Source organism: Etheostoma spectabile, unplaced genomic scaffold, assembly GCF_008692095.1.
Source record: "Etheostoma spectabile isolate EspeVRDwgs_2016 unplaced genomic scaffold, UIUC_Espe_1.0 scaffold302, whole genome shotgun sequence".
Lineage (NCBI taxonomy): Eukaryota > Metazoa > Chordata > Actinopteri > Perciformes > Percidae > Etheostoma > Etheostoma spectabile.
This window is the reverse complement of record NW_022605581.1, coordinates 1,024,805-1,037,285: the sequence shown is the minus strand read 5'-3', so window position 1 is coordinate 1,037,285 and position 12,481 is coordinate 1,024,805. Positions and strand designations below refer to the sequence as shown.

At 41.3% G+C, this 12,481-nt stretch overlaps 2 protein-coding genes across 2 annotated transcripts in view; both read right to left on the bottom strand.

Annotated features, from left to right (window-relative positions):
- The window catches only part of etnppl (ethanolamine-phosphate phospho-lyase), a 16,410-nt gene extending 15,189 nt beyond the window's left edge, over window positions 1-1,221 (bottom strand). Inside the window, exon 1 of the mRNA XM_032510947.1 lies at window positions 972-1,221. Coding sequence (XP_032366838.1) covers window positions 972-1,030 — 59 coding nt within the window. The 5' untranslated portion in view covers window positions 1,031-1,221. The remainder of the gene's footprint in view (window positions 1-971) is intronic.
- A 1,840-nt stretch (window positions 1,222-3,061) lies between these two features.
- Window positions 3,062-12,481, bottom strand: part of col25a1 (collagen type XXV alpha 1 chain) — a 75,519-nt gene continuing 66,099 nt past the window's right edge. Inside the window, exons 31-35 of the mRNA XM_032510946.1 lie at window positions 11,590-11,616; window positions 10,707-10,760; window positions 9,227-9,313; window positions 7,287-7,325; window positions 3,062-6,598 (exon numbers count right to left, since the gene is read on the bottom strand). Coding sequence (XP_032366837.1) covers window positions 6,596-6,598; window positions 7,287-7,325; window positions 9,227-9,313; window positions 10,707-10,760; window positions 11,590-11,616 — 210 coding nt within the window. The 3' untranslated portion in view covers window positions 3,062-6,595. The remainder of the gene's footprint in view (window positions 6,599-7,286; window positions 7,326-9,226; window positions 9,314-10,706; window positions 10,761-11,589; window positions 11,617-12,481) is intronic.

The window sequence follows — 12,481 nt, the reverse complement described above, 5'->3', positions numbered from 1 at the left end:
ATAGATAGATAGATAGATAGATAGATAGAGAGATATTTATTGATCCCAAAAAATGGGAAATTAATTATTAGTCACACAACACAGACTATAAATATAAATGAGATACTAGGAAAAAATATACATACATACAGTATGCAAATAATAATAATAATAATAATAATAATAGGGATAAAATATAAGAACAAATATTTAATAAATATATACAGGATGGGAAAACAAAATGTGCAACTGCTTAAATAATATACTAAATGTTTGCCAAAATGTAAATGAACCAATTGTGCAGGTTGGCCCTTAGTGCAGTACTGTGGTGTGTAAAAGTCTCATCTAGCAGTAATTAGTAATTCATAATTTTATCCAGAAGCCACATTTGAGCACACACACACGTGCATGTAGACGCCTTTAAATGTGAAGGGGAAGATTAAAAAAGAGAAACTGGATGTGGGAATTCTCCCACAATCACAACTGAATTCATATCAGAATATCAGCATCTTATTAACGTGGAGTCCCAGTCTCTGTCTCAATAATCATAAATGGGACGTTTTAGGCCTTTTGACATACTGTACAGCCATTTAAAATGTAGCCAATGGAATACATAAAGAATAAAGAGTCCTTTCTCCACTAAAGTTCCTCAGTGTCTCTCTAGTAACGTGTTTAGCTTTGTCATGCTCAACGCTACTTTTACTTTGATACTTTAAAGTACATTTCCAAGCCTGTACTTTGTTACTTTTCCTTGAATAAAGAAGGTAAATCAGTACTTGTACTTGTACTAGAGTACCTTCTTTTAAACACAAGTCTCTGTACTTCTACTTAAGTACTTAAAGTGAGTGAGTACTTTGTGTAGCTCCAGTAAGAGACATGAAAGTTAACAGGAGGCTAGGCTCTTTAGTTTACATGGTTGTGAAGCTGCTAATGTCCGTGTGTGTGTGTGTGTGTGTGTGTGTGTGTGTGTGTGTGTGTGTGTCTTATCATACCCAATGTGCTTCTTCCTCAGGTCTATCGTCTTCTTCTTGTCGAATATTTCCGCGGACATCCTGCTGTAGTCCAGCCGGAGGACGACGCTCCGTTTCGGGGACCAGCTACAGCTGCGCGAGCAGAGAAAAAAAAACCCGCCTGTGGATATATACAGTGCACGCACGCGCGCGCGCGCGCAGAGGCAGAACGACGCACGAGGCTGTCACCTGGCACCTGGCCGGACACGGCGGCGGACAGCTCGCACGTGCGTCGACGATGGTGACGTAGCCTCTGTCTGAATCTTCTTTAACTGTCTATGGACTGAATACTACAGGCTGTACTTTCCATTTGTAGTGGGGTAGTGTGAGTACATTTACTCTGTAAGTACAGTAAAGTACTGTAGCCTACTTTATTCTACTTTACCTTTCTCATTTCAGAAGCAGATGTTGCATATTTCCCAATGTTTATCAAATAATTTGACCTCGCTACATTCAGTTACTGGTTACTTAACAAAATGTAGAAATAAAAAAACAGTATAGAAAATAGTTAAAATTAACTCCACCAGCTACTGTAAAAACTAGCAGGCTTAATATATATATATATAGTGTGTGTATATATATCTATATATCTATATATAGATATATATAATATAAATATAATGTGATAACATAATATGGTGATTAATAACACTGACAGGAGCCACCCTGCAGCAAAATAGGTTATCTTACTTTTCATATTTTAGGTTCATTTTGCCGATATTTGTACGTTTACATTGGAAATGTGAGGCTTTTTAGTAAAGGATAGCATATATAAATGTAGCCATTTTCAATACTTGCTCCATTTTCTTTATTAATTATATTCACTGGGGGTTTAAAATGCCAGAGGTGACCTGGACGAACTTCCTGACTGAAGTAAAAGTACCAATACTTTGATAAAATATTACTCAAGTACGAGTAAAAACACTTATTTGAAATGTTCTTGCTGAATTATTGCCATTTTATTTTCATGTATTAGTGTGAGCAAACTCGTAAAAAAACTCCATAATGATAACTGGCTCTTTAAGTAGATAAAAGATCTCAGACTAGGAGGCAGTTCACGGAGGAGTTGCTGTTTTCATGAATACTCTGCAGCACCGTGGTCGAGGCCTTCAAGACATCACCAGCTATAAGAGGCTACCCCCCCACCGCTGAGGCTAGCAATGACCTTGACAATGACCTGAATGCCTTCTACTGCAGGTTTGAGAGGGAAACACTCACACCCCTCCCCTAATTCCAGACCAACTGCAGGCCCCACCCCACAGCCAGGGACCTACGTCAGGATCCTGTTGGTCGACTTCAGCTCAGCGTTCAACGCCGTGTCATACCTGAAATTCTTACCGTCAAACTCTCTGAGCTCACTGGATCTCCAGCTTCCTGACTGACAGTGTGACAGCATGTGCATCTGGACAACATGGACAATCAGCAGTGGTGCACCACAGGGACGTGTCCTTTGCCCACTGCTCTTTTCCCTCTACACAAATGACTGTACCTCCAAGGACCCAGCTGTCATTCCCCATTGTCATTGGGCTCATCCAGGATGGTGACAAGTCTGCATATCGACAAAAGGCTGATAAATTGGTGGAGCTAAACACTCTAAAAACTGTGGAGATGCGGGTGGACTTTAGGAAGCCCCCCACAGTGCTGGCCCCCTTACAACACCCAAATGTAAGCTCATTAAAGTTTTTGGCCTCTATCTTGCACAGTATTTCGCACTACTACTTTTTGCACTTTACGTCCCACTCCATGTGTACTTTACTTGATATTATGTCTTATTTGTACTTTGTACATTGACATGTGCCTGTATGTATATTGTGGTCTATATTGTACAGTATGTGTCTATATTACCATTTGTCTACTGAATGTTTACTACTACATGTCTATTATGTAGAGATATAACACGTACCAAAGTCTAATTCCTTGTGTAGTTAAGTATACTTGGCCAATAAAACTGAATCTGGTTCTGAAGTATATATTGTTTATACATACATTGTTTTCAATTATTCAAGAACATAACAGTTACATAACTGTATGGGATATTGAGGACTACCAATAAAGGAAAGTCTGTTGTTTGATGTATTTGAAAGACTGTTTATTTGGCTCCAACAGTACAGTCATATGAAATGTCATCTTGAAATATAGTAGTGTGTAAACACCAGGATCTTTAAAGAAATGTCAATCAAGTGAAAATGAGTACAAACACAGAACAAAGAAACTGAGCATTTACAACCAAAAAAACAAAACAAAACAACCTCAAAGCCGATGTGGATTTTGCTAAGCATTCTGGGAGATTATGTGACAATCCACTTATTTGAGTAAGGCTGCGGTGTGCTGGGGGGGGGGGGTTCAGATCTGAAGGGTTTCTGATAAGAAACAAGTGTATTTTAGCATAATGCAGATGGATGGGACCGTCAGTTATCCTACACCAGGACTTTTATTGTGAAAGGTCTTGGCGAGTGGGCGTGCGCTACCGGTTCTTCGGAGGAAGACTGGACTCATCACGACGAGTCATTTCGTCTGTTAATACTGATATGGAAATACATGTTTCTAATACTTTTGCAGTTCTGCTAATAGCTAAATTAAACTAACTTTGATGTTTTAACAAGAAAACAACGATCAACCGAACAAAAAAAATCGATCAAATGAAAAAAGAAAAATCAATAAAAAAAATTAGCTGCACGTGCCACAACTTGTTAGAACAAATACTGGAACACAACACAAAAAAAAAACACATCGCAGAAATTTAGCGAATAAATGGAAATTACATTTTGAAACACGGGTGAAGGGGCAGCATTTGAGGAAATATTTCAACCAATCAAAAATTGAGATTTAATGAAAAGGTCCATGTTAGTTTCTTTGTGTTTCCAGGTAGTGGTTTACGGGGACGCACGACGACACTAACGGAGCTGTAGAGATCACAACGATGTGACACGCCCGCTGCGTTTGATGCCACACACATCAACCAAAAGGATAAATTGCACTTCTTGTCGAATTAGCACACATTTTAACAGCACATTAATAATCCACTATACATATATCAAACTACATTCAATGCAAAGAGAGAGAGAGAGAGAGAGAGAGACAAAAGAGGAAGAGTGAGAAAAAGCTCTGACGTTGAACTTTGTTGTCATAGTTAGCTTTTTGACACAAAATGAAATAAAAGCAGACAAACCATTGTAAGGCATATCATCTGATTTAAATGCCCAGTGAATACACACTGGTGTGTTTTTGTGTATATGACATCCCTCCTTCACACTGTTCCAGTTGCATGACTGTGATGCCTTCAGGTGATCCAAAATCCTTCGTAAAATCAAGAGAGACTAACATCAAAAGCCAAAGGAATGCTGTTTAGAACCAAAATGCCTTCATTTAACAAATCATAGAAAAATAAATAATGTACCCCTTCAAATATAGAGACAAATATATGCACAAAAAAATTCAAAAGTTACATACATAAAACCCCAACAACAATAAAGAAACCTGTTGTGTAGTTCTTGCCACTGGTAGAGCACGTCAACTGAGCCGCTGCTGACCTCCCATCAGATAGCACCATTAAAATCTATACAGATGTGCATCTGTTCTTCAGAGCGATGAGATGGACTGGACAATCAAACGGAAACCGTACGGCAATACATCTCCATGAATCCACCCCGTGGTTTCTGCTACGTCACAACAAAAATGTTGGTGTTTCACATCCGCCCCCACAGGAAATCACTCATGCGTGTTTCTAATGTTGGAGAGAAGAAGTACTGGGAGCGTCACCTTGCATAGCACCGACTATGTCAGAAGGCAATTTGAATATAAGAGATATGAAGAGATGTTTGAACAATAAGGTGGGAATTTAACCTGCTGCTCCATCTGATATGGAATGTGACATAACTGGCCGCTATTAAACTGTGGTGAATGCTGGAAGTTGACCAATTAACTGGAACTGAAACTGTAACACACACTTTCCAAATGTTTAAGACAGTACATGAGGAGTCATGCAACTGAGATTGTTGTGAAATGTCATCTACCGTCTGTTTGGTTTAATCTTATGTGGAGCTGAGTGAACTCCAACCAGGAAACAACGCGTCCGATACACCCTGGGATCCACGCTTATTTCCAATATTGGAAGAAATCCATGAGTAATAAGTTGTGTTCATGCAGTGGATTGAAAACACGAACTAAACATCAAGTCCAGAATGAACACGCTTCTTCAAAACCACGAGTAAGATCGCCAGTCAAGATGAATGGGATCTCACTGGAACCTACACGCTACTTCAATATTTTATTTAAAAAAAAAAAAAAGATTTGAATGAAAAACAGTGTGCAATGTGTGTCTTTCCAATACTCCCACCAAACAAAGCTTAACCCTCCTGAAATGAAATGAACAACATTCCAATAATCCAAAATATGATATAAAGTCGTACATTTCTGATAAAGGAATGAATAAAAAGCTTGAGGCACCAAAGGCTATTATACACAAAATACTGACATTTTTAAAGAATGAGAGCAAAAAGAAGAAAGAAAAAAAACAACGTGATTGCATTGTGTTAACGCTCTCAGTAGATCTTGTCAGGAGAAGCCGACGCTCCGGCTGATCTCCATGGTGATCGATGAGACTCTCGGCGACTCTCCTGCAGAACCTCCACCCCCCCCCCCCCCCCCCCCCACCCCCGTGCTCAGAGCAGGCCGGTCCGATCTCAAATCCCCGGGAGCCTGCTCGGTCCTCCCCGTCCTGCTCGGAGACGTGTGGATGTTTGGGGGAGGCGCCACGCTGGCGATGATATCTGACATCATACCCTCTGCAGGCATCACCACAATAAAGCAACAATAACCAACAGGTCTACGTTCTGGGGGGGGGGGGTCCTCAGGCCACCAGCCATGGCGTGACTCCCTTGGGAAGATTAAAGGAAAGCAGAAATGACGTATTCAGAGCTCCGGGGTTGTCGTTTCTACGTTAGTGTTGGTTTTCTTTTCTGCAGAAGCCATGATGCAAACCACAACACAGCGACATGTATGTACAATACATATAAATATAGATTCGGTATACTACTCATGCTTTTTGCAGGGTCAGTGGTGCAATGTTCTGTTTGCCACAGTTTCTTTTTTTTTTTCTTTTTTTTCTCAGATCTTTTTTTTTTTTTTTTTTTATAGTCTTTTGAAAATGCTGCACGAATGGGCGATGAGCCTGTTGAGACCAAACAACACAAACACCTAGCGGTTGGTGTTAGAGAGCCAGTCCAGATCCCATTCCTCCACTTCCTCCACATCCTCCTCTTCCTTCCAACGCTTCTCCTGTCAAACCACCCCCCCCCCCCCCCCCCCGTGGACCTGGCCGCGCTGCAGTCAGTCTGAGCCATGCAACGACTACAGAGACAAGTTCTGGCGCCAGCCAACGATCGGAGCTCCACCACGATGTGGATGTGAGACAGCGGACACACACACGCACGGGCGCGCTTGGTTTTTCCACACGGTGATGTGAGTAGAAGCAGCTTAGGGACGGCCATTGTACACATAGACTTCTCTTCTTGTGGACATTTTTTTTTTTCCATTTAAAAAAAAAAACTATAAATACCATAAAAGAAGCATTATTTACAAACTCCATGCGTTTCAGGTTAGAGGGATCACTGCAAGAAAAACACAGGAGAGAGACAGAATGACATGAAGGTGGACATGTGTTCACATTGTTTCATGGCTGAATGGTACAATCTGGTCTCATTTACAGAGGAAACCCATGCAGACGCAGAGAAGCCCAAACACACGTGAAAAAAAATGAGCCGACACAGAGGGAACAAAATATTAGGAGCACTTCATGTCAGTAGTCCCCGTCCAAAACTATGATTTTGATTCCCCCTTTTCAAACCTATTCCTTACACAGATATGCAAATGTGTTTTTGACAAACTCAAGGCCCGCGGGCCAAATCCGGCCCCTTGCTAATTTTGACCCGGCCCCTACATACATTTAAGTTATATATATACACCTATTTTTTGTCACTTTTTTTTTTAACCTTTTTATGCTTTTTTTCCAAATGTTTTGGCATTTTCTTTGACATTTTTGTTTGAGTGAGAAGGCTGTATGAGACATGCAATGATACAGTCAAAGATATTTGACTTTTCCCATGACATAAAAGCAATAAAGTCTATGTCTGGCCCTTGATGTGATTGTCATTTTCTAGTGTGGCCCCTTGGGGAAGTTAAGTTTGACACCCTTGCTTTAAAGCATTTTAGATATGGTCCTTATATTTTGTTCACTCGGAAAATGCGTAGCTGACCTACTGAAGTCTGTCATATTACTCAAATATAGACTTGTCCTACCTTCTGCCAACACCCAGGCATTGGTAATCCATCGGGGCCCTGTGTGGAGAACAGTAGCAGGGGGGGGGGGAAAAACCATGAGGACTGAAACAGGAATGGGATGTACGGTGTTAACAGAAGCTTTAAATTAGTAAGCCCAAATAACTGGTGGGAGATAGTAGGGACAACATCTCCCAGCATGCCTAACCGGGACAGCTAAACCACATTCTGGTGGGGACGTAGTGTCCCATTTATTTTTTTACTATTAATGTTTTACAACTGGCTGCTTAACATCCTGTTGCTGTCTCACAGGTGGAAAAAAGTCCTCAAATTCGAGATGGATTGTCGCATGTGGAGCCGCTGAGGTTAGTTAACATGTCTGCGTCATCGTGTCCATGTTGAGACACTGAATTTAACCCTGTGGTGTCCAGTTTAGGGAAGGAGAAGTCCGAACGGAAACACAACTTTCTCTAAAACTGACGTCTTTAATCTTTATCTTAATGGAACTTAACCTACAGTTCCTACTGAACCAACCGTTAACATGTTTCCTCTGAGTGGTTTAAATCATATAAAATATTACATGCAAGCAATACACAGCAAAATATAGCTCATGCACATCGATATGTTGATCATTTTGCTCTCTGGTTTTATTATAGCTGCCCTCAAAACAGCAGGGAGCTGGATTTGGGGACACTAGAATAAAATCAGGGAGTTGTTGTAAAGTAAAATGATTGCAGCTGGTGTAGATGTAATGCAATGAAATGATATGTGTGATATATCATTTTTTTTTTCTTCCTGCTAGACCTCATATCTATGTCTACTTATAGTATGCTTATACAATCACTATGTCCTTTTACCACTAACATTTCTGACTTCTTCATTGCATATCACAGTGTCAGGAGCAGAAAGCATAACACATATCTTTCATTTTGTCATCTTGAATAGGTCTAGAGTAATAACCAGTTGTTTTTCCCTTGTCGTCATGGTCTGGCCCAATTGGTACAAATACAGGGGGGGAAGGGAGTTAACAGAGTAGAGGAAGGGTCCGTGTGTCGGTAGCGTGGGCGTCAGTAAAGGAGTCGGTGTTAGCATCAAGTTAAAAGGCAACCGTCCAATCAGAGGGAAGGAAAGAGGATTGAAGCAGAAGTCTTTGTGTCCAGTTTTAATCAAGGGAATGGAAGGATATAGTTAGAGGGATAGATTTAAGTATCAATTATAACAATAAGTGTATTTTGTGTATTTCACTTGTAATGATGTGTAGTATCTAAAAGAGGCTGCTTGCGGTCAGGAAGTTAGTACATGGAGTACATGTTGGTGCGTGGTGGTTTTTGTTGTTGTTTTTTAACACTTCATGAATGGAAGATGTAGTAAAATAAAGTGTGTTCATGCCCGTCAAGCTCTCAAGTCATGCATGGTTTTTGTCTCAGTGATGACTGAAAGTGAGCGGCATGCACGGGTTAGAGGTGGAGGAAAAAGAGAAATACTGTACCAATTGGCATGGGGCATCCAGCCCGTCCAGACCTGGCTGCCCTGGTTCCCCCTTTTCACCCTTAAATCCCCGGAAACCCTGTTTGCAAAGATGACCTAGGAGTGTTACTGGGAGAGAGGTGGACGACCCTTAACCCCTGTATCCGTGCACTACAACGGACCCCAGGGGGGGGGGGGGGGGGGGAGAAGGAGGAGCTACCCTGTGAGCTAGTGGATACCACAATCCAGCCCAGATATATGTTTTTGTGACTGCCTTGCAGCATTACAGAAGAGTACATGACTCCGGGTCTCAGGTTGCTATGGTCTAGGGCGAGCTGGGTCTCAGGTTGCTATGGTCTAGGGCGAGCTGGCTCTCAGGTTGCTATGGTCTGGGGGAAGCTGGGTATCTTTTTAGCCACAGGGAGCTCCTCCTTGTTCGGGACCACTGCTCTACGCGGCTGGGAGGCGACTGCCAGCTCACAGTTGGGACATACCAATGGGCAGGGTGCATCTAATCCAGGGGCACCCTGTTCTCCTTTCTCGCCCTTAGGCCCTTTTTTGCCCTTCTTTCCCTTCTCCCCCTGTGGATACAACGTTTTGGTCAAGTTAGCATCACTGTTTAAACATTTGGGAAAGCATTGATATTAGGAGGGGAGGGATTATTACACATGGTCACCGTTAGATAGGAGGGGATCCCAGACAGTCCTGGGGACTCTATAAGCATTCCTCAGAGAAGGAAAAAGGGGAACGTTACAGTAGGAAGGAGTAAAAAAACGGAGCTAAGCGCCGGAAGGGGTATCAAGGGCACGAAGGATGAGAAGAAGTAGCAGGGAAAAAACCTCCAGAAGGACAGAATTAAATCTACCACACAACTCTATCCCTTCATATGTGGGTTGCAGTTAGTCTTCTTATGTTATGTAGTACATGCATGAGAGAATAACACAATACGGAATAAAAAAAAGAGGATCTCAAATGGTATCTGAAGTTGATTTAACTAGAAATTATATGAGAAGTACTTTCCTTTTAAACTTCACAGAGGTACGTTTGCAGCCATCACGAGATCAGACGCACATTTTTTGATACATGATTGTACATTTGTATACATTTGCATTCAATGGTATACATATTCAGCAATTGTAACTTTGGTGTATTGTGTTTTTAAAATCCAGTTCTCACACCGCACAATCAAAAGAAGCATTTTCCTTGATAGCCATTCAAATTCCGTCATCCATAATCTAACTCAGTGTCGACACTTTTTGTTAAACACCTGGAAAAAGGCTAAATGCAAATTGTGCTTCATCCTCAAGGAATGGGATACAGTTTCTCAAATCCACCAAACACCTAAGAAACACATCATGTGTGTTAGTAAGTGTGGAAACACACAGGTTAAGCACTGAAAGATTCACTGTTTACACAAGCGGGGGGGGGGGGTATCAACAGGCTTAAGAAGTCATGGCAGTGACGTGGTTTAAGTCGGTTCATGCATGGAAACAACAGAAATAAAACTACTGTGTATTTTAAGAGCCTGTTGTCAATGGACTTGTGTGGTCTGACATGTTGAAATCACCCCCCCCCCCCCCACCCCCTTCCCCCTTCCCCGCCGCCCCAGAATGAGCTCTGACTTGTGATTTTGGAGGAATGAGATGACTAATCATTCCAAAGTGGGGAACAAGACCGGGGATGACGTTGTGTGCAAGGGCTGTTTACCACTATGGTCAACCAGGTATTTACATGCAACTCTGCTTGATGAGTATCCCGAGAAATCCTATTATGTCTAACAATATGAGACAATTCCTTAAGAAGCGTAAAGAAAAATTGATTTTAATTCAAAATTCCTTTCAATCACTCTGCCCTAAAACTCTGCTCTTACTTATGATGACTAATACCTCTATATTCCCTGTCGGTGTCCATTGACATCAGTCCTGTGTTACGTGTTAAGGGGTTGACAAGCCGTTACGTCCTAACCACATCTACCTTTTCTCCTCTTTCCCCAACGTCGCCTTTCTCTCCCCTTAAGCCTGGCAACCCCTGGAAAAGCACAACTCCACTTAATTACTGTGGCTTTAAGGACAGGAGAGAGAGAGAGAGAGAGAGAGAGATGTCCTGACAAAGCCGAAGAGAACACATCAGGATCAGACTAAAAGAGCCGAAAAAGGGTGAAAAGTCAAATAAATAGACCCCAAGAGGAAGTAGCGGGATGTGCAAGAAGACTGTGTATATTATGTACAATATGGAGCTGGCTTTTAAATATAGAAAAAGGTGCACACAAAGGAAAACAACTCCAAAACTCAAGCTTAATAATGCATTTTGATATTTGTCACAGGCTATGATTAGCTGTTATATATAATAAGTACCAGGTGTGGAGCACCACATAGTACACACAAAATACACTGTCATCTGTAGTATATGTGTCCGTTGAATAGAAAGTGCGGAAGTAATATAAATACTGTGATATAGTAATTTATGATTAGAATTCTTTTCTCACTATTACTGAATCGCTTGGATTGTGGAGACGTGCTGACTTCAGCTACAGAGTATTTTCTTTTGGTATATATTTGATGACTTACAGGCTTGTTTACTACTTAATGTTACTTATAAGCTTAAGAACATATGTAATACTTGTGGGATGGGGATTCAAATGAACTGATAAACCCAAAATACAATGAGTGGGTTTCTTCGTGGTGCTTCACACCTGGTGCTAATACTGATGATTGACGCCAAATCTCCTTAAGCTTGGTTTTTTTATGTTTTATTTCTATATTTAAAAGCTTTTTTTGCCAAGCACCCCCATAAGCTAAGACCTTTTCGTCGCTCTGGTTTCAGAGAAAACTGAGCAAATAAAGTGTAAAAGACTTACATCCAAGCCTGGAGTTCCAGCAGATCCCTGCAAATAAAGAACATCAGTTGTATCGTCATTACATAGAGTAGGTGACTTTACCAAATGCTGACATATGCATCATCATAGGATCATACCTTGTTAAAAAATAGGGTTAATATATGCAACAATGTGCCTATTTAACATAGGGGTTCCTACTTAAAACTGACATTATTCACCTTTCTAGCACTGAAAGCTATTCGGGACAATAGTCAAATTAAAGTAAAGACGGTGTCACTCCAACATGTGGAATATGTGCCAGCTAAGTGGGATGAGACTGTGGAACAGTTGACCAAAGTGCTGAACAGGGTCGATGTCAAATACATAAATAACAAGTGTAAAGATTACTCCAACCAAAATACATCCCAGGGAGACAAACACCACTTTAAAACATCAGAATCCAGGTTAACGAGGGTTAGAAGCAAACAGGTGCGTCTTAAGCAGCGATTTAAACGTTTGTAAGGTCTGTGCAGCTTTAATATGCACGGGGAGGTGGTTCCATGGGGGGGTCGCCCACTGCAAAGGCTCTATCGCCCTTATTTTTTAGATTTGATCTAGGGATGTCTAAGAGCAGCTGATTGGTCGACCTCAGCGTTCTGACTGGAGAAGGGTGGCATCAGAGATCAGCCAGGTAAGATGGCGCCAAACCATTTAAGGCCTTAAAAACAAGCAATAAAATCTTAAAATCTATCCTGTAAAGGACAGGTAGCCAGTGGAGGGAGGCCAGGACCGGCGTTATGTGTTCACGTTTTTTTTGTTTTTGTTAAAAGGCGAGCAGCTGGTTTTGGACTAGCTGGAGCCGGTTTAAAGATTTCTGGTGTAGACCCGTATATAAAGAATTACAATAGTCCAGCCGAGCAGTGATAAAAGCATG